This window comes from Drosophila willistoni, unplaced genomic scaffold (genome assembly GCF_018902025.1).
Source record: "Drosophila willistoni isolate 14030-0811.24 unplaced genomic scaffold, UCI_dwil_1.1 Seg492, whole genome shotgun sequence".
NCBI classification, from domain to species: Eukaryota; Metazoa; Arthropoda; class Insecta; order Diptera; family Drosophilidae; genus Drosophila; species Drosophila willistoni.
In genome coordinates, this window is record NW_025814422.1 from 285,853 (window position 1) to 311,362 (window position 25,510).

At 38.4% G+C, this 25,510-nt stretch overlaps 1 protein-coding gene across 3 annotated transcripts in view; it reads left to right on the top strand.

The window, feature by feature from the left end:
- Nucleotides 1–19,201, top strand: part of LOC6652608 (insulin receptor substrate 1) — a 169,464-nt gene extending 150,263 nt beyond the window's left edge. For 2 of the 3 annotated variants that reach the window (XM_023181262.2, XM_015176488.3), the window contains exon 9: nt 17,755–19,201. In XM_023181262.2, the coding sequence (XP_023037030.1) occupies nt 17,755–19,159 (1,405 nt within the window). In that variant the 3' untranslated portion in view covers nt 19,160–19,201. The remainder of the gene's footprint in view (nt 1–17,754) is intronic. The other variant, XM_047012986.1, reaches the window with a different exon arrangement.
- Nucleotides 19,202–25,510: the final 6,309 nt, after the last annotated feature.

The window sequence follows — 25,510 nt, forward strand, 5'->3', positions numbered from 1 at the left end:
CTGACATTTTACCCTCTAATTTCAATATTTTTAGACGTGATCGTACTGATTGTAGGGGTGGTGGAGTTCTTATTGCAGTAGATTCCGACATACCATCGGGTCTGATAACGATACCTGTCTCGAGTCGTATCAAATTTATATGCAAGTTGCAATTCTCCGAAAATCCTAAAGAGTTCTATAGTTTCGTTAACTCAAAGCGAAATTCTATCTCCCTTCCATCGTTAGAAGTTTTTAATAATGTTTCTTCGGCCTCTTCTGATCAACCTATTTCCAATTTATTTGCTAACTTCTTCTCGACTACTTACCAAGTACAACTCTAGTCAGAAATATCCATATCCTATAACGAAATCGAACTGCATTCCTAATCCTATTAGAAAGTTCGGTAGCTAACGAACTAAGACGGTATTCCCGCTTGCGTCCTGAGGTTCTGTGCGGAGTCAATGTGCTCGCCTTTACTTAAGCTTTTTGAGTTGTCCGTTACACTGTCCGAGTGTCCAACTACAGAATTCGTTTATTGTACCTCTTCACAAATGTGGCAATAAATCCGAAGTCACGAATTACAGAGGAGTTATGACGTCTCAAATACAGCATTTATGTAAATCTATTTTTTCGGCATATCAGCATCTGTTTTTGAAGAATAGATCTACCACAGCTAACATTTTACAGTTTACATCCTTTGCAATCCAAGGTTTTAAGAAACAAAAGCAAACTAATGTTATATATACGGGTTTCAGTAAGGCTTTCGATTCGGTAAACCATGCCTTACTATTACATAAGCTGAATTTGGTTGGCTTTCCAGATGCTCTACTTGCTTTGATTTCGCAATATCTAAGCAATATTAGGCAGAGGGTTCTTTTTAGGTCTTCTCTTTCTAAGATCATTTGTGTTGAATCGGAAGTCCCACAGGGCAGTCACCTTGGCCCATTACTATTCACCATTTTCATTTATGATCTCTCCACTGTTCTATTAAATTCCAGAGTTCTTATTTATGCCGATGATGGTTAAATCGCTCATCGCATCGTAGACTTTCTGACCTGAATGCTTTTCAGGGGTGGTGTAGGGCTAAGTTGTTATCGCTAAACATGTTCTAAGTGCAAAGTTATGTCTTTTTATAGAGGTTCTTCCCAATTAACGAGTTACTTTTTAAATAATTTCTTGTTAGAAAGAATTAATAATACTTCTTTGTTTGTAAAAGATTTGGGGATATTAATAGACCACAAACTTAGTTTTAATCAGCATATATCGACTACTATTAGTAGGGCAAAGAGTGTTCTTGGCTTTATAAAGCGCTGGTCGAAGGAGTTCAAGGACCCATATACCAAAATACTTTATACTTCTTTAGTCCGCCCCATACTGACGTATGGATCTTGTGTTTGAGTGTTTTATCAAATATGAGTTTTATCAAAACAAATTAGAATCTGTACAAAAACAGTTTTTGCTTTTTGCCTTTCGTGGTTTGCGCTGGGATGAGGTTTTCACAAGAGAAAAAAAGGCTTCTGTTCTGATTACGGGATACAGAAGATTGCAATCAGAACATAGTACTCGAAAAGGTTCGTGCAAAGAATAGTTAGAAGTACAGTGTGTGTGTACAGAGTGAATAGCAATGGACCCAAATGACTACTCTGAGGTACTCCAGATGTCACTTGGATGGTCTTAGAAAATAAAGACTTAAAGAGGACCTTTTGTGTACGCTTAGAAGGATATTGAAGAATCCAATCAAGCAAAAGGCTGGGGATGCCAAGTGCGTTCAACTTATATAAAAGCAGAGTATGATTAACAGAATCAAAGAGCTTGCTAAAGTCAGTATAAATGACGTCACCGAGTGAGATGTAAATTCTAATAGGTTAGTAGTTGTCGATCTACGTTTTTTAAACCCATGTTGGGATAACGAAATGATTGAGCTACAAAAATGCTGCAATTGAGATGTTATTATTTTCTCAAAAGCTTTGGGTGTGGCAGACAATTTAGAAATACCCCTTTAATTGGAGGCTTCGGACTTTTTCCCCTTTTTAAAGAGGAATAATATATGATTCCTTCCTGATAGACGGGAAGGCGGAAGATGTGACGGACAGTGTAAACAACTTAAGTATTGGCTTACAAAGGGCCTCTGCGCAAAACCTTAATACGCAGCCTGGTATTCCATCAGGGCCAGGTGCATATATTGGTTTGACGGAACTGAGCACGCTAAGAACCGAACTTTCATCAAACACAGGGTCTAAAATGCAATTAGACGATTGCAAGTGATGAGGATAAGGAGGATTTGCTTGATAAATCGAAGAGGAATAATTTGTTTTGAAAAAATCAAAATCATTGTCAGCTTTATTGTTTTCGAAAGACAAGTAAGACGGGTACACCGATGTCTTACGTTTAACATTGACAAATTTATAAAATTGCTTAGGATCGCGAGAAAACCTAAGTTTACATCGCTGAAGATAATCTTTATAGCAATGTGAATTCAGCACCATAAAATTTGATCGAGCAACTACATATAGGGAAAAATCCGATGCTTTACCGGATTTTTTAAATCTTTTATAACATTTCGATTTTACGTTCTTCAAGTTACATAACTCACGTGAGAACCAAGGAGGTCTATCAGACCATCCTAGAGTCACACGCGGGACACAAACATCAAAAAACGAGAGTTTTATAGAAGACAGAAATGACAGAGTCCATATCCGTGCAAGAATACAGATATGACCAATCATTAGTTAACCAAAACTTTTTATGTTTAGTAAAGTTTGTCTTGCGAAAAGATTGGAGGCATCGAGTTATTATAACGAGACATTACCTCAAAAGGAAGATCAATGGTTACATCCAGAGTTGGATGAAAGTTATCTTCAGGGATAACTAAGGGATCAGTCCTGGAAACATGGCAGTTGGAAGAATCCGACACAAATATCAGATCTAGTGATCTGTCACGACTATTCCGGACAGGATTTATTTGAGTTAGGGACAACTCAAGCAGACCATCTATGAAACAATGTGACGATGAGGGCAACAGTAATAAAGAATTATATGAAAGGGTTCAGTATATCTCAGGTAAATTAAAATCTCCCAGAACAATGATCAAGTTTTTGTCAGAGAGATATGAGGAAACAAGTTGAATAGCTTCCAAATGGTTAATGTAAACTGCCAAGTCGGACTGTGGTGGAATATACGAACAAGTAAGATAGGCACACAAACATATTCAATCTCCTGATTGGAAGACTGGACATTACGGATAGTCCAATCATTTCTATATATTAAATATTTTGAGTGAAAAATTTAAGCATCGGCAATATCAGGCTTCCGCCAAGTTTCAGTAAACGCAAGAATATGATGGTTAAACCATCTACATAGAATCTGGAGAGTTTAGACTTTCGTCCCCGTACGTTCTGATAGGCCAGAATTAGGGACGAAATTAGGTTTTTGACTCGCCAATAGGTGCAGACTAGCCGGAAGGAACGTTATTCACAGAGGCAGGTAGCAAGCTAATCGGAGGCCGATTCTTCTTTTGTATTGTATACTCTTTTACAACAAGGTGTTCCGGCCAAAAATCTTTATGACATATTTTGACAAAAAGATCTGGAGAGACACTTATTTTAAAGGACGAAATGTCCAGAGTATATGAAAAACGGAACTTTTCCACAGCAATGTTTGGTGCTTGAACTTTGCCCTGGATGTAGCCTATGACTTCTTCAGAAGTAGTATTGGGATCAAGCCTCGAAATAAAAATTAGCTTTTTAGGTGGAACTACAACAAGGGAACTAGAAGTGCCAGGCACAGTAGTAGCTGCAACAACAGATGCAGTAGCAGCTGAAGCAGCCAACACTTTACTAGCTCCTCTTATAACTACTTTATTGGCAATATTCCTGGGAACGGAAGTTTGCCTGGACGGTTCGCAAACTACAACAGATATCGTGTTAGTAGGTAGGATACTGTCTCCAGGGGAAATGGGAAGAGACTCCACACCTGCCAAAGCCGGACTCCTAAACGATATTAGCTGCTGAACATTTGGTGACATAGGGGCATTGTCGGAAGCCGGAACTGGTAGAGACGAATGTGCCGACGGACTGGAGGACGCGCCCTGAAACCTGGCACTTCGCATCTCCAGCTCCAAGCCACGACTATCCCGCACCTAGACTGTATGTGCGTGCACTACATTGTCACACAGCCAACAGTAAAGAAAGTCTTCACTGGTCTTGCTGGGATTATTTCAATTATATTTGCAACAGACAGACATTATTAAATAATTGATTTATCAAAAACAAATTATAAATCAATATTTAAACAGAAAGGGAAAAATGTATATATATGTATGTTAAGAGAGGCGTATACAAACCAAAGCAAAGGCTAACTGCAGTATGCAAATGAAAAGAGATAACAAAAAAAAAGAGAATATTTTTTATATTAAAACACACAACAACAAAAACTTGTAACAAGCGCGAAGTTAACGGCCGCAAGCGCGATCAAAAGAGAAAACAAAATAATAGGGAGCACCAACACCACACAAACAAAAACAAAATGTGAAATATAAATTGAGAGCCCGGGTGGGAGCAAAAAATAGAAACGAGTTAAAAACAGCGCAACAACAAAATAGTAAGTGTGTTTATTAATGTTTTGTTAATAATAAAAATGTAAATTTATTTTTTAACTTCGCGATCAATATAGCGATGATAAAAATTGGTTTAGGTAATTTAATATAAATTAAGTACACGAAAGAACGAAAAATTAGTTGAGCGAGAGCGCAAAAAAAACACGACCGACTTCGATGAGTGACAATATGTACATGGATCATCATAATTTTAACCTATCCTGTTTTAATTTTAAATGTAACCTATTATCTTATTACATTAAGTATTTTCTATTTCTTAAGTTTAATATATATATTCATATATCTAATAAGCTTTTGCCCTTAGGTCGGAGTGGGTAGAGGTTGTAACACTAACTTTACTTAGGGTCGTACTGAGCGTTGTACGACTACGTCTATATATATAAACTCGTTCTTTTAGTTCGAATGTTTTTCGTATTTTGGATGTTATGCTTATTCAATTGTCACGTCTTTTCCGGGGAAGACGAACTGGTGTGAAGAGATTGTATTGTGGAAGGCCAGAAATGAGTTTAGTCGGATCTGCTAGATCTTTTTAAAAAGTTTCAAAAGACATAGTGGCAAGCTAATTGGCCTATAGGATGATGGTTGGGTTTTGTTCTCTCCCTCTTTATGTTTCATGATGATAGTGGAGTTTTTTCACGATCTGAGCTTTTTATGTCAATGGCCTCTGCAACATTCAGTTTCGGCAAACAGTCAATGTGAGCACTTATACCGATTCTTATTATAGCGTTGAACAGATTGCATATGTATTGTACGGCGATGATAGGGATTTCGAGGATGATTTTCGGATAATTTTTTTTAATAACTGCTGGTTCTCTTCTGATTGGAGTTCCAAGTACTCACTATCCATTAAAGTTCTCGAGTGGATACGCACAAACGAGTTTGATTTGGGTTTGACTGGAAAGCCATTTTAAGAGTTGTTTCAAACACGAATCTACTGGTTGGTGGTTACACCTTATCGGTATAACTGTCTCTGTAGGAACGCTTATGGTTGGGTGAGCTGTTCACAGAGGATGTTTAGTGCTGGTTCGACTAAGCTTTTCTATGCATTTCCTTTGAGCGCTGTTTTTTTCTTGTCTTAACGGATTGGAGAGGTTGCGATTGGCAAGCCTTAGGCGAAGTTTTGTTGCTGGTGAGCGAGTACGCTGTTCCGTTACTAGTTGTTTTATCCGCCGGTTCGTAGGCCTGTCAACAGGTTTAGTGTAAGTAGAGGCATGTGGGGTAGATACTCTTGTTGCAGCTCCCACCATTGACTTCACTGCAGAAACGCGCAAGTCAATGTCTTCTGCAACATCCAGTTTCGGTGTACAGTTAATGTGAGCACTTATGCACATTTTGAATATAAGCCAATTTGCTTTGTTGTTGGTAAGCCTATATTGGCGATCAAGCACTTGAGGTCTTGTTAGTAGTGTAAAAAGCACTGGAGAATGTTCGCAAGTTAAATCTAGCATTGTCTCTGCAGTGGTTACTGCAAAATCAATCAAGTCAAACACTTTCCTATGTAGGCCTACCTTTAGGATTTACCAGGTGAGATCCCAGTGCGTATGTTTGTCATTTAAGTAACACAATTCCTTTTCAGAGATTGAGAAGCGTGGTGGGCAATACAAAGCAACCAATGCAGTGTTGACGCAGCTTGTTTGAACACTTTTAACAGTTGCTTGTAGGTGCTGCTTGTCAGATCTGTTGAGGAAGGAGTGTTTTATATGGTTCTTGATTAGGATACCAGTCACGCTATGAGCTTTGCCGTCTAGAAGATGGTTTGTTTCGTAGAAGGTATATTTTGGTATTTGAAAATAATTTTTCGTTGTTTAATGTGCTTCCGATGTCAGCATGACGTCGATTTCACTTTAGTCTAGGAATACTAACAGTTCATATTTGTGCTTGGAAATGCCGTAAGCATTCCAAAGACATAGTCGTGGGGAAGCCATTATTTATTATCAATAAGCCTTTGGATAAGCAGATTATGATTCCTCAGCAGTTTTACATGAAAGTCATAAAATATGTAACAGCCTTGGCAAAGAATACGCCCAGTGTAGTTTGGGAGGCCGTTGGTGCAACTGGAGGTTGACCGTATGGTTCCCTCCATAGTTACTGCATAGTCTTGTCGTTACTTCTTTACTTGCCCCCGATAGTTTTGGTTTTCACATCTTTGAAATAAATTAATCGCGGTTTTTTTTGTCACATTTGTAAAGCTTGCTTTGTGTTAAACTGTTTTCTCTTTGTGTTAAATTGTTTTCTTTTGTGTTCACTTAATGAATCGCCTATTTCAAAGTGGTAAGTACCATAAATATTCCACAAGTATTAATAAAGCAAATAGAGTGAATTTTTTTTTGTGTAACTTAAGGTAAGCGTCATATTTATTCGACGAGTTGCAATTGCAGCAGCCACAGCGATGGAAACAAAAGTCCTCAAAGACGCAGAAGAAGAACAACAAAATTTCCGATGTGTGGAACTACTTCAAACGTTCAGAAGACAAAAAGTTTGCAATGTTTGAACTGCCAAAAAGAGTATAAAACGCATGGAAACACTTCAAATTTACGGGACCATATTCAATGTTTTCACTCGCATTTTAAAAATAAAACACCTACTTCAAGCACACAACCTGCAGATGCTGTTGCAGATGAAAGCAACTTTGCATCTACCAGCAGCAGCTGTACATCGAGCACGCGTTTGGTAAAGTCGTATTTTATATGGTCCTTCTTTTACGATTTTAACTTCAAGCGTAAGAAGGAAATCCACTATTCATTAGCTGCGCTGGTTGCGAAGGATGTTTAACCTTATAGCATTGTTGAAGACGAAGGATTTGCTGATTGATGTGCTGATGGCGGGATATTTACAAAAAAACTAAGGATAAGATATACAAGATGGCGATTTGTGGACATCAAGTGCGAATGTGAGCTTCTTGATTCTTCATCCACGAATATTGCTTGAAAACCGCATCACTTGTAACCAAAAAACTAAAAGATGCAACCAGTCATTCTGCACAAAACGTTGCTGACACATTAAAGAAAATTTTGATATTCTGGAATATATTGGAAAAAACTGTCTGCATCGTAACGGACATTGCGAACGGACATTTGTTGGTCCAAGTGTAAATTATGTAACCGTTTCTTTAATAATAGCATTGGTATATGGCTTGTATCGGCGAGTACAAAATGTTTCATTACAGCTAGAAACTGCGGTTTTTTTTTATGCAATATGTATTATTTGAGTCAATCATTTTAAGTCAAGTAAAAACGCCTATATGTGTATCAACAGCGCTCAGTTACCAGAATATGAACAATATTGGATCCGCGGCTCAAAAAAAAGTATTTCAGCTAATTTGAAATGCAGAACGCGCAGAAATATTAATTGAAAATTTTTTTGTTCAATTTGCTGGTAAAAAAAACCCGAATGACTCTGACGATTAAATAGAATGCATCACAATCACAACCTATGGCGACTAACTAACGGGATCAAAAGGCCCGCTCGGAGGAAATAGCCGGTGAAGAAAGCAAATGCACCTGGGGCCGATCGTACAGCGACAGGACAGCTGCCTTCGCCCTTCAACACATGCTCTCAAGAGAATGATACTTAAACGTCGGAGTTTATAGACTTCCCTTGTCAAATGGCCCTCCCCATCCAGACTGTTGGCATGGATGAACTAGTTGCAGAAATCGATAAACTGAAGGTGTCCAAGTCCCCTGGCTATGATGGAATAGATGTCTAAGGCCGAGTCTAGATCTAGATCCCCCTAAACATTGCCAACAAACGCTTACAACTAGGACACTTTCCCACCCAGTGGAAGTGCGCCGAAATCATCCTGATTCAAAACCTGAGAAACCTGCAGCGCATCTCGCCTCTTATCGTCCGATTAGTCTATTGGCCATATATTCCAAAGTAGTTGGGAGACTACTTTTGCGTATACGACCAATATTGGACGAGGCCGGTTTGATCCCTGATCACCAGTTTGGCTTCAGAGAGTGTCATGGCACGCCAGAACAATGCCACAGAACCACGGACAATATCCTAGAAGCATTTGACGTCTTGGACGTCAAGTAGACATTTAATAGGTTCTGGCACACTGGCCTGCTCTATAAACTGAAGAATGCATTTCCATCGCCGTTCTATTGCCTCTTGAAAGCGTCCTTTGCCCGATTCTTTATGCCGACATGCCAGTCGAATCAGATTCACGACTGCTAGTCGCCACCTATGCTGACGATACGGCTTTGCTAGTGACGCATAAGTCGCCAACTGCCGTCAGCAGCATACTCGCAACCAAATACTTGGGTATTATACCGGATCGCAGCTTGACCTGGAAGCCGCACCTGATTGGCAAAACAAACATCCTGCACTCTAGATTGAGATAGCCTCTCTAGCTTATAGGAAGAGATCGAAGCTCAGGCTGCAGAACAAGCCGCTCGACTACAAGGCCATCCAAAAGCCCATCTGGACATGTGGTGTTCCTATCTGGGGCACTGCCAGCACGTCAAATATGAACTGGATCCAGAGGTACAAAATAAAGTGCTATAAATTATCTGGGAGAGGCATCTGCTAACCTCGAGATCCACGAATCGAAGTCCCATCGGTCATGCAAGAAATCTTCCATCTCACTGGAGCCTATTTATCTAGAACACATACATCCCTTGGCCATAAATCTACTGGACAACAACCCGCCGCGTGAGAAGACACCACCCCCTGGACCTTCCTGATAGAACGGACTAATCAATGCTCCCTACACTATATTCCTTCCCAAGACCTATTCTTCTTCTTATATTACATTTAATTGCAGATGAACCAAACCGATTTCCCCTTAATGAGGACCTTAATGTATTAATATGCATACCCGCAATGTCAGTTGAATCAGAAAAAGCATTCAGTATTCAATGTAAACACTTCACAGTTTTAAAACAAAAACCTTAAAATCGTATATTTTTACTTATTAAAGCTCCTTTTAGAAAGACCGGTCGCTTCATAACTTTGCTATGTCGGAACTCGCGGATTTTAAAAAGTTGATCTATGTTTTAGGGAGTGTACGACTGGCACAAAATTATGTCCATTGTCGTACCACACCTTGCGAGAAATGCCTCTGCAACATATAAACGAACGCTGCTAGGAATGCAATGGTCGAGAGGTCAGACACTGTCTTTAGGTGTTTAAATTTTATAGAGAAGCATTCGACCACTGCGACGTATCATATTTATTTATTTACGTCAATTAACACAACAGTCGGAGGTGTTTTATTTGCATAAAGTGCAAGCTATGCCCCGATTCACAGCCAATGTGGTGAGGGATGAGTTGCAAGCAATGCGATGTCCAAAATATACTCAGTGGTTTCGTTGTAGATTATTGAAATGTATAGAGCGAAGAGAAGTGACAGAAAGATGAGGAGTGATAAGGTGAGAAAGGTTGTTAAAAGATTGGCAAAGAACACAAAAAGGTTCGTGAAGACAGTAGTTAGTCCGACATCTACTAAGGTGAGTAGGAAAAAAGTTTCTGGTCCGATGTGTGGGAACACAAAAATATAGCGTATTTAGGAAATTAGAAGAAATGACTTTACCGTTGACTAGTTTATGGAGAAAGAGAATGCCAAGTACAAGCCTACGGTTGTAAAGTGAAGGAAGATTAATATGAAGAAGACTGTCGGAATAAGAAGGTAGGAGAAGACTCGGTTCCCAATTAAGACCGCGTAACGCAAACTTAAGGAATTAGTTCTTAACCGATTCAATACTACGCTGGTGAACATCATATTAAGGGTTCCACACTGGCAAGCAATATGATAGAATGGGGTGAATCAAATTCTTTGGCACAACGTGTTATGAAGCCAAAAAGACTGCATGATCTATTAACAATAGGAGATATATGAAAATTGAATTAAGGTTTTGGGTCAAAAATAACGCCTAAGTCATTGAATGATGGTACACAATATAATAGATCAGACTTGATAGAGTAATGTGCTATGAACGGAGACAAACGACTGAATGTCATAAAAATCAAAGAAGCTAACATCGGCTATGCCGAAGTTTATATACCCTTGCAGTCCTTGGTAATAATAATTTTACATGTTCAAAATTTGTTTTCTGCAACTCAATTCATCAATATACAAACAAAACAATTTTACTCTCTATTTTACAATTTGTTCTTCTTCTTCCCTTATTCCCAAAGCAAAGCAACGCACGCATACACATACAGTTCATGTAGCGTTGCGTCTGTGTGTGTTATATTTATCCGATCACATTCAAATTTTGGGATCTGGGGTTTTATATCCAATATTATCACATATGTAAATTTCATAGCATACTCCGATTTTTATGAAAATGTTTCTTCTAGTTCTTCTAGAGCTATATGATATAGTGGTCCGATCCTTATGAATTTCATACTTTATTTTTCCCGGGTAATAAAAAACCCCGAAACATAATTTCAGACCGATAGCTCTTAAGACGGCTGAGTAAAACGCATACGCACAGACGGACGGACAGACGGACAGACGGACATGGCTATATCAACTCAGCTTCTCATGCTGATCAAGAATATATATACTTTATGGGGTCGGAAACGTCTCCTTCTGTGCGTTACAAACATCTGACCAATTTTATAATACCCTCTGCAAGGGTATAAAAAAGCACTTTGAGGCATTAAGGTGTAATTTATTAACGTGCCACGAATCACAGAACGCATCGAGATCTGATTGCAAGTACTGTTGGAAAGAAGGATCATTATAGGAATAACAAATCTTGACGTCATCCGTAAACTTGAGCACGCGTGTATGGGCCAAGGCCAAGGGCAAATCATTTATAAACAGGGTAAATAACAGTGGGCCCAGATGACTGCCTCGGGGAACAGTCAGTTAGATATTGAGGAACGCAAAGACACATTTTGGGTTCTGCCTATAAGAAACGATTTTAACCAAGCCTACAGTTTCGGGAAAAAGCCCACAATGCTAAGTTTCCTAAAAAGCATAGAATGATCGAAACCGTATCGAAAGCCTTACTAAAGTTGGTATAAATAACATCAGTTTAACACTTTTTACCGAAGCCGTGGTGTACAAGGGTAGTCAATTCTAAAAGGTTGGTAAGCGACGAACGAACTTTCATGCTGACAAGGAGAAATAGCGGATCTGGATAGGTGTTGAAGGAAAGACGCAAAAATTTTCTCAAACAGCTTAGGTATTGCGGAAAGTTTCTCAATGCCACTGTAGTTAGGAATTTCCGATTTGTTGCCCATTTTATAAAGCGGAATAATAAGAGACTCCTTCCAAACATCAGAAAAGCTACAAGTCTCACTCGATATAAAGAATAACCGAGATAAAGGCTTAGATAGGAAAATCGAACACATTTTAAGGATGCAACTAGGTATATTATCAGGCCCAGGTACGAAGGAAGACGTCAAAGATGATAAGCTAGAGATAATACGGTCTTCAGTAATACTAGGAAAAAACATACAATTTAAGTGTGGGATTGAGAAGGGATAGGATGTGGGATATGAAGCAGCAGTATAATAAGTCGACGAAAAGAATTTAGCAAACAGATCTGCAATATCTGAATCATTATTAGCTGTCTGCTCATTAAGTCTGAAGGTGGAAGGAAGTAAATTAGAGTCTCGTTTAGATTAACAAAGCTGAAAAATCTTTTGGGGTTCTTATAAAATTCGACCCTACAGCACACGTTATAATTATTGTAGCATTGACTATTTAAGAGACAAAATTGAGATTTCGCTACACAATAATTCGCATAGTCAAGTCGCGAACCAGTTTTTTAAACATTTTAAAATATCTTGACTTAATGTTATGAAGATTAGATAGCCTACGTGTGAACCGGACCGGCGTACTGAAGAGGGTAGAGACATTCACATAAGGAACGCATTTATCAATTCGAGTTAGGAGCAGAATAGAAAAAATTCACTGCACAATCTATACCTCAGTACACAAATAGAAATAACAAATCAAAAGAGGAAATAATGTTATTAAGAAGACTGAAATTTGTCTTCCGAAAACATCTACGACAAGAAACTGAGATGTTATTAAATGAATTAGTAACGGAATTGTGAGAAATAATAACTTCAATGGTAGGGTAATAAGGATCTTCAGGCTTCACAAGGGGCTGTTACAGAACTACTTTAAGGTACAGAACTAATAGTGAGATCCGAGACAAAAACAAGATCAAGAATTCTTTTCGAAGAGTTAAGTAGAGAATTCATCACATTCAAGTAGGCTATAAAGAAATACATGTTGAGACGAGTAACAGAGATCAATCGGCACAACATCTAAACACAGATTCGAGTTGACAGCAATGAGTACTCCACCGCAACGACGACCAACACGATCAAGCCTATAAGTGACTGGGCGTTATATGGGAGCTCTGCGTTGACTATCCGTATGCATGGCTTTAATGATCGAAGGGAACTTTTCGCACGACGACCAACACGATCAAGCCTATAAGTGACTGGGCGTTATATGGGAGCTCTGCGTTGACTATCCGTATGCATGGCTTTAATGATCGAAGGGAACTTTTCGTCTGTAATTGTCGAATTTGAAGTCACTGATTGTATTGAAGTCACTGATTGTAGTGAAGAACGCGTTTCCGGGTCGCTTAATTTCGCGTTTTGGCGATCCCGTGTTTACATCAACAAGCCTGAGACCTGGATATAATAGCCTTTGTGCTGCTATGATAAGTCTATTTCGTGCTTTGTCGTTGAGAAAGTTCAAGTTGATCACATTGTTTTTATAGCTCGCGTGCCAGCGCAGCATGCCTTTAAGCCCTCAGGGTGTAATAAAGGTCGTGTCTTAGATATCGGCCAATTTTTCTTTGGGTTGCCGTAGCCAATTTGATACTGTCCACCACAGCGAAGAAATTATTAACTCTTGTGAGAGCCAGCTTGGAGTGCCTAGATCTGCTGGGTTGTCATTTTCATAGGTTATTCGGGGTATCAGAGTATATGCTCACCATTCTTTTTCCACGTATGGGGTGTTTTTTCGAGCCAAGCGAGAACCATTTCTGAGTCGGACAATAGGAAAAGTGGGAGCTTTTCAAGCTGCGTTTCTTGCGAGTCTATGACATTTGACATTTGTGGACTAGACAGATACAGAATACAAGTGAATAAGTTCTTTAGCAAAGTCTGCTGATGATAGAACTTGGTAGTTCTTGAAATAGCTATACAGAGGGTATGCACAAAATGGTGGTCTTCGGTATTGTAGGCTTCGCCAACTTTTTTCGCTTCATTTAGTTGGCAATGTAATTCCCAACTAGTTTTAGCGTTGAAGACATGGTATGGCTATTGCAATTCTGGAGTTCTTTAGCAAAGTCTGCTGATGATAGAACTTGGTAGTTCTTGAAATAGCTATACAGACTACCTGCTCACCTTTTTGTGTGTTGCCTTTGAAATAATCTTCTTTTGCAAGATTGACCTCGAGCCGGCTAAGTTCGATTTAAATTTCAATAGGTCGTAATCTCTAACCAGATAACATTTGTCAGTTTTATATATCTGTTAATGACTGTGCCGAATTTGATCAAGATCGGGTGACTATATCGTATATGGGAGCTATGATCGGTGGTAAACAGTGACTTTGATCAATAACTTCGTTATTTGCTGAGCTAAGATGGTAGGTAGGCCGTTCTTGCGTTAAAACCTTTTTTCCACTTTTACGGCTACAGTTGAGGAAAGAGTACCAAAAAACTTGTAAGGGTATACAAACTTTGACGCAGTCGAAGCTAGCCCCGGCCCTTTGGTTTTTAAATCAATTTTGCTAAAATTTGGCCAAAAAAGGCATATATTAAAATTTTTAAAATTGATAAGGTATTAGATTTATTAAAATTAAGATAAACTGAACTGAACGAATTTTCAAATTGGCCCCAGGATCCAATTTGGAGCTAATTAAAAAACTCCATTTTGTATGTTTTTTTTTGGTCGCTCTGCAAGACGTCATTTTACGCCACTACTTGATTCTAAAGAAAAACTACACTTGAACTACGAAATATAGTGCACAAAATTCGTACGAAAGATAGTGAATAAATTCCGTCGAATAAGATATTGTTCAGCAAAATTGGATAACAAATATATAGACTTCCTTGTCTGCAAAACAGGTATTATTTAGAAAAACAGTCGAACTATTGAGCTATTGAACTATTGATAAGAGAGGGACTCCTTCATTCACATGGAAAATACCGCTGCTTAGATAAAAAGGGACAAAGTACCTTTCTTGTGGGGCAACGAGTATAGTTTTACTTAGTTGGTATATAGTTTATATTAGTTTCAATAGATCTAAAACCTTTGCTTAGGGTTTGAAGGTGAACGATAAATTTTATAAAATTTAAAAATGTGTCTTTTTTTTGGAAGGTCCAAATTTTGGGTTTTTTTTATCAAATTCGTTTTTAAATAACCTTTAGAGATACGATCACAAAATGTATGGTCATCATCTCAATAAAAGGACAAATTAAACACTATAAATTAACACATAAAGACAAATATTATTTAAAAATCGCATAAAATCAGAACTTAAGGTAAACTTAAAGACGTCTCAAATTTTTTGCCGCTACTGTCTTAATGTCCGAAGTAGTGCGATAAAAAATTGTAAGCCATAAAACTAGGGAAAACTCGCCTATAAAACAGGTCGCAGGTGTATACTCATATACATATGTAGATGCATATATCGCTATAGATTGTGCGTTGTTAATTGCTAGCATTATCAATGTAATACAAATAGTACTACATGACAGAAAAAACCTGCGGAAACAGTTAAGTATAATTTTATGTAATAGGAAACGATCTTACTTCCTGTTTGATTCTTTTTTCGATTTTCCCGTTTAGGCTTGCATACTCCTCGACCAGAATAAACAAAAACAGATAATATACCATTTGAGCATGTACATAAAAGATTAAAGGTTGTATAATTTTTTTTTTTTGTAGAATATGCAAACATTAATAAATTCGCGTCAGACAAATGAAGAAATACAAAATTCTTTTTTTTTTTTTTTTGTAATAACGTGAGATAAGTTATAGCAGTCAATTTTTAAAGTCATGCTTAGTTCCTGGATAGAAGAAGAACTCCACTTTTATTTTTGGTTTTTCTAATTCCGATATATTTCGGTTGCCGGAATGCAACTATATAGGGCAATTATAATTTAACACAATTTCTTAGTCACCCGATTTTGATCAAATTTGGCACAGCCATTTATAAGTAAATTAAACACACCAATATTACATTTCATGCCACTAGATCAGAAAATAACGATGTTATTGAGAAAAGTGACTGTTCGTGACTTTTGTTTGTTTGTATGAGAGCTATATGATATAGTGGTCCGATCCGGCTGAATCCGAGATATACATACTGCGCAGCCTACATGTAAAATGTCAACCGTGAAGCTTTGACGGTTTAGGAGGATTTCGTGTTGATCCAGACGGACGGACGGGCAGACATGGCTATTTAAACTCGTTTCGTCGTTCTGATCAAGAATATTAATACTTTATATGGTAGGAGATGCTTCCTTCTTTCTCCAAAATTAATATACCCTTTTCTGCAAGGGTATACAAATTTATTCGTGATGAAAAAAAAAAACGATTTTAATTCAAATTTTGCAGTTTGATGCAACATGATTGGAAGTATTTTTAACTTTGACCTTGAATATTAAAGAACTACGGATACCCAGCACTCGTGGCACACATTCACGCTTGAGAAATTTTCTATCAAATCCATTCTAAATAGTTATCGGTTTTGAAGCTATGATTTTTGCAATGTAAAATTATGTCTAAACAATGTTTAGTAAACATTGACCAAGTTTCCAACAGTGTTTGCATTTGCTGCTACATAGCAGCAATTTCAATAAAAATATTGCTCTGCTCCCGCTACTGCTGTGATTTCGAACGGCTACGTAGCATAGCAGAGAGCACAAACGGAAAACGATTGCTCTTCTGCTCTGCTCCGTAGCATACATTGTCGGAGCACAGAGCAATAGCAAGAGCAAAAAATTTTCGATACGCTATTTGTAGTTGTAGCAATAGCACAAGCATTAAAAGCGAGATGAGAGCGGAGCAAACAAAATAAATTTTTGTGCTACTGCTACGGAGCATTTCCTTTTCTGTTGCTCTCGTAACAATTTCGTAGTCGCTCTCGTAGCAACTTCGTAGTCGCTCTCATAGTAGATCTGTACTAGAGGTGGGCATGGGCCGAAATGTTACATCCAACCCAACTCAGCCCATGGGCTTAAAATTTCATCCGCACCCGAAAGCTAAAAAAAATTTGGACATTCAGAGGAAACTGTAATTCCACAAACTAGGAGCACAACAGTGGCATCACTCCAGAGTTGATCCTTGGACTTTCACCTTGCGAAACACATTGATGCTTATCGCCAAGCAACTGTGAATGTAAGCGCCAAATCCAAGAACCATAAGCATTGGCTGACTCATGTTACCCAGCGATCGTGGCCACTGCTAATATTGCAGATGCATCCGCTATACCCTCTTGTCCATGTTAACTTGCATGTTGGATTTATCCCTGTTGTGCTCCTAGTTTGTGGAATTACAGTTTCCTCTGAATGTCCAAATTTTTTTTAGCTTTCGGGTGCGGATGAAATTTTAAGCCCATGGGCTGAGTTGGGTTGGATGTAACATTTCGGCCCATGCCCACCTCTAGTACAGATCTACTATGAGAGCGACTACGAAGTTGCTACGAGAGCGACTACGAAATTGCTACGAGAGCAACAGAAAAGGAAATGCTCCGTAGCAGTAGCACAAAAATTTATTTTGTTTGCTCCGCTCTCATCTCGCTTTTAATGCTTGTGCTATTGCTACAACTACAAATAGCGTATCGAATTTTTTTTGCTCTTGCTATTGCTCTGTGCTCCGACAATGTATGCTACGGAGCAGAGCAGAAGAGCAATCGTTTTCCGTTTGTGCTCTCTGCTATGCTACGTAGCCGTTCGAAATCAGAGCAGTAGCGGGAGCAAAAAAAAAAACTCCGACGTAGCATAGCATTTTCAATCCCTGGTTTCCAATTCATCAAGTATTCATTTTATGACGTGTGGACGCATAAATATAAAACATGTGAACAAAAATAGTGGCTGTCGCATGGGGAGCTCCGCTGACAATCTAGGCCTATGCGCACTAAAAATAAAGTTAACAAATATATTAACTTTTTTTTTAAATACATTTTTTATTATGATTTATTGTAATTTTTTTTGTTTTCATTTTAGATATGAAAGGCCAACTCGTGCCTATTCCATAGGCAGTAAAATTGAAAGTTCCAAAAGCAGACAACGACTGGGCTATTTAAATGACTTGGAAAAAAGTTCTTTTCGGGTACGAGCGTACTCAGTTGGATCCAAAACAAAAACTCCTAATAGCGATGGTAATAGTTTTGGTGTAGTTAATAAGGGTAAGCTTGACCTATACTCCAAAGGAAGTCAAAGTAATGTTTCAACCAAAAGCAGTTCAGAAAGAAGAGAAGTGGGACATCTACAAAATCTACGAAAAATTAAATATACCAGTGCACCGCTAGTAAATTCTGATAAATTGAGTGATCTGATGGAAATTGATTTTTCCAAAGTTGCAGCAACACAAAAATTACAGATTAGTAATGTTCAGGAAACTAAGATGTGCAACAAAAACGATACTTGGAAATCATCAATTAATGTAAATAATAATGGAGTGGATAACATTAATTTGCTTAACAGCAGTCACCGTTTTTTTTCTGGTGCGTACTTAGAAATGAAACCTGTTGGCAATGTTTATTGTGATTATAATATAGACAATGTTTCTAATAAAGTTGAAATGCTCAAGCTGAACAATTCAGTAAGTCCACAATTAATAGATGATACTGAAAATAGCAGTCGTAATAACTGTAAGATGTGCAATAGGGCATCCGGAAATTTGAATAATATAATGTGGAATAAAAACTCTTTAAATGATGCCAAAGTAGATCACATACCTCACCAAGAGGAGGAAACTAATCCCAAATTGGCTAATTCAACAAGTTTTGGAAATCGCCAACAAGGAAATGTTGCAAAAGTCGACTCGGAAAAAATAAATATGCAAATGTATGATGTTTTTGGTGTGGTCCCTATACTTCCTGATGAGAAAAGGTTAATACATTCAATTAGTAATGAAGATAATACTCATAATTCAACTGACCCAAAAGATCCAACGAAACATGGAGAAGCTGGTTACAAAATGCTTCAGATAAGAAGTGATAGTTCCCTTTTATTAACAAAAACAATCCAAAGAGGAGTATGTAAAGAACATATTGAGAGAAAAAACAGAGATCTAGGAAACATGAATTTGCTCACAGCAAAAGAATCCGGCGTAATAATAACCTCAAAGTGTAATAAAACTTTTGCAACATCCGAATCTGAAACTAAAGAAACTAAAAATCTGAACTCTTCGCTGCGACCGCCGTCACGTATATCTCAACCGGAATTGTATTATGCAAGCTTAGATCTTCCACAAAGTAGTTTGCCGATTTCATCGATTTGTTTAAAACAAGGGTCATGTGACTCTTCGCAAGCGGTAATTATTTCGGAAATTGAAAATTCATATGCGAAAATCGACTTTGATCAGTCAGACTCATCATCTTCTTCTTCTAAAATATGTAACGTGTAATTTCTAAAATGTGCATATACATACGTATATTGTAAAGTTTTTTGTAAATAATTTCTTATAAATAATATTAGGAAAATATGTTAACATTTTGTGTTTGAAATATAAACTATAAATAAATTGTTAAATAAATGCCATAGGAACGGGGCTAACTTCGGCCGCGCTGAAGTAGGTATACCCTTGCAAGTTTTTTGTTACTCTTTCGTTATCTACAGGAATCAAAGCGGAAAATCGATATATCTAAAAAATCTAATTTTTAAATACAGCAAAGCTCGGAAAATAACGAAGTTATTGGGAAAAGTTACTGTTTGAGACCTTGCCCGTTGTATCGGAACTATATAATATAGTGATCCTGATGAATCCGAGATATACAACGTTAATACATATATGTACAACTATATATTATATCTGTGTTCGGAAGTGATTGCTTCTATGCCTTGCACACAACATTAATATACCTTTTTTGCAAGGCTATAATAAAGTAAGTAATTCCCTCGCCGATTTCGGTATATCATGCACCGATACATGTAATATTGATATTTCAAGTCCGATTTCAATAAAATTTGGTAAATAGGTAAAAATTAACAAGAGATAAAAATCTAAAACTTTTTTCAAAGGTATGGATTGGTAATTAATGTTGTTTTATTGTAACGAATAAAAACCTAAAATTTTAAACATGTTTTTTATTGAACTTCACAAATTTTAGTGCAAAACCAATTCGGGCTCAAGCTGTCTCGATATTCACAAGAAAAACTTGTAGAACAACAACGTTAGCGTACACATACGTTTCGGTGGTGTCGCCGTAACACTAATAGCGAAAATGCAAACAACTCATCAACCAGCAGCAATTTACCGTGGAGAGAACAATGTGCTTCTCCATCAATATTGATAACTGGGTCACCGGGTCGCAACAAAAACTACTATTCCGATAGCAACTACTCCAACGTCTACAGAAGTATTGACCTGCCTCAAGCCGACAACGCCAAGTCACCCAGAGCCAACCGCAATATTAAATTCAACGCCTCCTGTCTATACTGAAATGGATAGATATATTAAAATAACTATCTTAGTATTTCGTAAGTGTAAAACTACACCGAGGGTATTTTTCGCCAAGGCTGTTAGATCATTTTACATACCTAGAACCAGCACAAGGATATCCTTCGCAAGCGTGCTCCGAACTGGACAGACGGAGCCCGCGAAAGAGACTCCGTTTCTTCACTATTAACAGAATCCGTTCCCTAGCGCACCAGAACTTGGCCAGCAAGCTCCAAGTGGTTTATCGGCCCTATTGATCTCTCTTAACCAAAACGTGTCCACTTTTATGACATTCATGCAAAACTGCATGCAGGAACTGATGCGGAATCAAAACCTGCTTGTCCAGAAGCTTATCGATAACAAAGTCTTCTATGTCTTTGGAATGCTAACGGCATATCCAAGCACAAAAATGAACTGCTACTGTTTGTGGCGGGGCGGTTGACTACCAATAAATAGCAATACTTGGACGGTTCCAATTTCTTTTGGTAGGGGTGAGTTGATGGGAGTGTGTGGAATTGAATTAAAACGCGCGGTGTACTTCGTTTAAAGACAATGATTTTATTTACAGACAACTTCACAAACGAAATTCGATTAAAAGAAAAGTGGATTATTTTTGCGAAATGTAAGTGCGGGTAGTTGTGGAAAATTCTCGTACTAGAATGATGGCGATATACTGGAGAACTCGACGTCACTCCCCTCAGTATGACCGCATTCCGTTTGAGGTAAAATACTACACCTCACTCCAAGCTGTTTACCCGGTGGCGTGAACAGCTACTATTTCTAGACGGATAGATTTAACAGCACAAAATATTTTTCAAATACCAAAATATACCTCTTACGCAACAAACCTTCCAGACGGAAAAGCTCATGGCGGGACTGGTTATTTGAATCCGCACCCACCAGCAATTGCTTTAATTGTCCAAACCAGCTGCGGCAACACTACATTGGTCGCCCCGTACCGCCCACCACGCTTCTCAATCTCTTGAAAGGAATTTACCGATTTCTTTAACGAACTCGGAGATCGCTTCATTGCAGCAGGGACTAAACACTCGCACTGGGCATCTCGCCTGGTAAATCCTAAAGGCAAGCAGTTGTACAACACAATAGTCAACCCACTCAATAAGATGGATTTCGTCACATCGGGCAGGCCTACTTACTGGCCCACAGACCCACAGTAAGTGCCTGACTTGATTGATTTTGCAGTAACAAAGTGGATTCCGTGTAATCGGATCACAGCGGAGACACTGCAAGATTTAACTTCCGACCACTCTCCAGTGCTATTCACACTATTAACAAGACCTCAAGTACATGAACGCTGGTCTGATGATCAAAATCCGACAAAAACTTCCACAGTACACCCACAAACTTATGCAATCTTACCTTTCACTAGGAAATTCGCTGTTAGATGTAATGGCTCCGTTTTTGCTGAATTTGAAATCAAAGCCGGTGTACCGCAAGGCAGTGTAATCGGCCTATTGCTATACCTTCTGTACTTTTCAGACTTACCAAGGAGTTTGGGATTTACAACGTCCACTTATGCCGATGACACGGCAATCCTCAGCAGATCCAAATGCCCAATACAAGCATCTGCAATTAGAGGAACACCTAAAGGTGGAGAGGAATGGCTAGCAACCTGGCGTATCCAGGTCAACGAGCATAAAAGCAAACATGTCACATTTACCCTTAACAGAAGAAAGTCTCCAGCTGTAAAGTTATACAATGTACCATGGGGAAATGCAAGTACTAGCAATATCGAAGCCAAACAAAGGGCGTACCGTGCACCGTGGTGCATACGAAACGACAACATTCAAAATGATCTAAATATAACTAGCGTAAAATGTGAAATAGGTACTCAGCAACTAAAGTATTCTGCTGCAAAACTAGATGCACATCCAAATGCTCTTGTCTTGAAAGAATTGACAGACCAACCCAATAATAAGTAATTAGGGCCGCCTGCAGTATCTTCACCCTTTAGCTTAAGTTAGGCTCTAATTTAAGAGTAGATTCAACAAATATATTAAACGTTAAAAACATGCTGGACGGACATGCCGGCAAATGCACTATCAAAACCGGCCCCAGCTTTTAAAATAGCGTTGTTGGGATCTATACATCTAGGAAACATGAATTTGATCACGACAAAGGAATACAGCGGAATAACAACCTCAAAGTGCAATAAAACTTTTGCAACATCCGAATCTAAAACTAAAGAAACTATAAATGTGAACTCATTGTTGCGACCGCCGTCACGTATATCTCAACCGGAATTGTATCATGCAACCTTAGATCTTCCACAAAGTAGTTTCTCAATTTCATCGATTTGTTTAAAACAAGGGTCATGTGACTCTTCTCCAGCGGTAAATATTTCGGAAATGGAAAATTCATATACAAAAATCGACTTTGATCAGTCAGACCATAATCTTCTTCTAAAATATGTAACGTGTAATTTCTAAAATATGCATATACATACGTATATTGTAAAGTTTTTTGTAAATAATTTCTTATAAATAATATTAGGAAAATATGTTAACATTTTGTGTTTGAAATATAAACTATATTTAAATTGTTAAATAAATGCCATAAGAACGGGGCTAACTTCGGCCGCGCCGAAGTAGGTATAGCCTTGCAAGTTTTTTGTTACTCTGTCGTTATCTACAGGAATCAAAGCGGAAAAAAGTTATATCTAAAAAATCTAGTTTTTATTTCATACAGTCACAATAGATATACAAAACTGACAAATATAGCAAAGGCTCGGAAAATAACGAATCTATTGAGAAAAGTTACTGTTTGAGACCTTGCCCGTTGTATCGGAACTATATAATATAGTGATCCTGATGAAACTGATGAATCCGAGATGTACAACCTTAATACATATACATCTATATATTTATGTTCGGAAGTGATTGCTTCTATGCCTTGCACACAACATTAATATACCTTTTTTGCAAGGCTATAATAAAGTAAGTACTTCCCTCGCCGATTTCGGTATATCATGCACCAATACATGTAATATTGATATTTCAAGTCCGATTTCAATAAAATTTGGTAAATAGGTAGAAATTAACAAGAGATAAAAATCTAAAACTTTTTTCAAAGGTATGGATTGGTAATTAATGTTGTTTTATTGTAATGAATAAAAACCTAAAATTTTAAACATGTTTTTTATTGAACTTCACAAATTTTAGTGCAAAAAAAGACCGCGTTTGTAAAAAAAAAAAACAAATTGAGTAAGGCTCTCAGTCGTCTCAGAGACTGCTATTCACAATCACATCTAATAACAATAAATAGTAAGTTGCAATAACAAACTGCCTGATTTGGAAAAACCATATCGACCAATTCGGGCTCAAGCTGTCTCGATATTCACCAGCAACAGCTACAAGAACAACTTGTAGAACAACAACGTTAGCGTACGCATACGTTTCGGTGGTGTCGCCGTAACACTAATAGCGAAAATGCAAACAACTCATCAACCAGCAGCAATTTACCGTGGAGAGAACAATGTGCTTCTCCATCAATATTGATAACTGGGTCACCAATTGCACAAACCAGCACCGTCAGCTCGTGGACAACCACGACAACGACAAAAGCAACAAAAACTACTATTCCGACAGCAACTACTGCAACGTCTACAGAAGTATTGACCTGCCTCAAGCCGACAACGCCAAGTCACCCAGTCTTCACCACAATATTAAATTCAACGCCTCCTGTCTATACTGAAATGGATAGATATATTAAAATAACTATCTTAGTATTTCGTAAGTGTAAAACTACACCGAGGGTATTTTTCGCCAAGGCTGTTAGATCATTTTACATACCTAGAACCAGCACAAGGATATCCTTCGCAAGCGTGCTCCGAACTGGACAGACGGAGCCCGCGACACTATTAACAGAATCCGTTCCCTAGCGCACCAGAACTTGGCCAGCTAGCTCCAAGTGGTTTATCGGCCCTATTGATCTCTCTTAACCAAAACGTGTCCACTTTTATGACATTCATGCAAAACTGCATGCAGGAACTGATTCGGAATCAAAACCTGCTTGTCCAGAAGCTTATCGATAACAAAGTCTTCTATGTCTTTGGAATGCTAACGGCATAACCAAGCACAAAAATGAACTGCTACTGTTTGTGGCGGGGCGGTTGACTACCAATAAATAGCAATACTTGGACGGTTCCAATTTCTTTTGGTAGGGGTGAGTTGATGGGAGTGTGTGGAATTGAATTAAAACGCGCGGTGTACTTCGTTTAAAGACAATGATTTTATTTACAGACAACTTCACAAACGAAATTCGATTAAAAGAAAACTGGATTATTTTTGCGAAATGTAAGTGCGGGTAGTCGTGGAAAATTCTCGTACTAGAATGATGGCGATATACTGGAGAACTCGACGTCACTCCCCTCAGTATGACCGCATTCCGTTTGAGGTAAAATACTACACCTCACTCCAAGCTGTTTACCCGGTGGCGTGAACAGCTACTATTTCTAGACGGATAGATTTAACAGCACAAAATATTTTTCAAATACCAAAATATACCTCTTACGCAACAAACCTTCCAGACGGAAAAGCTCATGGCGGGACTGGTTATTTGAATCCGCACCCACCAGCAATTGCTTTAACTGTCCAAACCAGCTGCGGCAACACTACATTGGTCGCCCCGTACCGCCCACCACGCTTCTCAATCTCTTGAAAGGAATTTACCGATTTCTTTAACGAACTCGGAGATCGCTTCATTGCAGCAGGGACTAAACACTCGCACTGGGCATCTCGCCTGGTAAATCCTAAAGGCAAGCAGTTGTACAACACAATAGTCAACCCACTCAATAAGATGGATTTCGTCACATCGGGCAGGCCTACTTACTGGCCCACAGACCCACAGTAAGTGCATGACTTGATTGATTTTGCAGTAACAAAGTGGATTCCGTGTAATCGGATCACAGCGGAGACACTGCAAGATTTAACTTCCGACCACTCTCCAGTGCTATTCACACTATTAACAAGACCTCAAGTACATGAACGCTGGTCTGATGATCAAAATCCGACAAAAACTTCCACAGTACACCCACAAACTTATGCAATGTTACCTTTCACTAGGAAATTCGCTGTTAGATGTAATGGCTCCGTTTTTGCTGAATTTGAAATCAAAGCCGGTGTACCGCAAGGCAGTGTAATCGGCCTATTGCTATACCTTCTGTACTTTTCAGACTTACCAAGGAGTTTGGGATTTACAACGTCCACTTATGCCGATGACACGGCAATCCTCAGCAGATCCAAATGCCCAATACAAGCATCTGCAATTAGAGGAACACCTAAAGGTGGAGAGGAATGG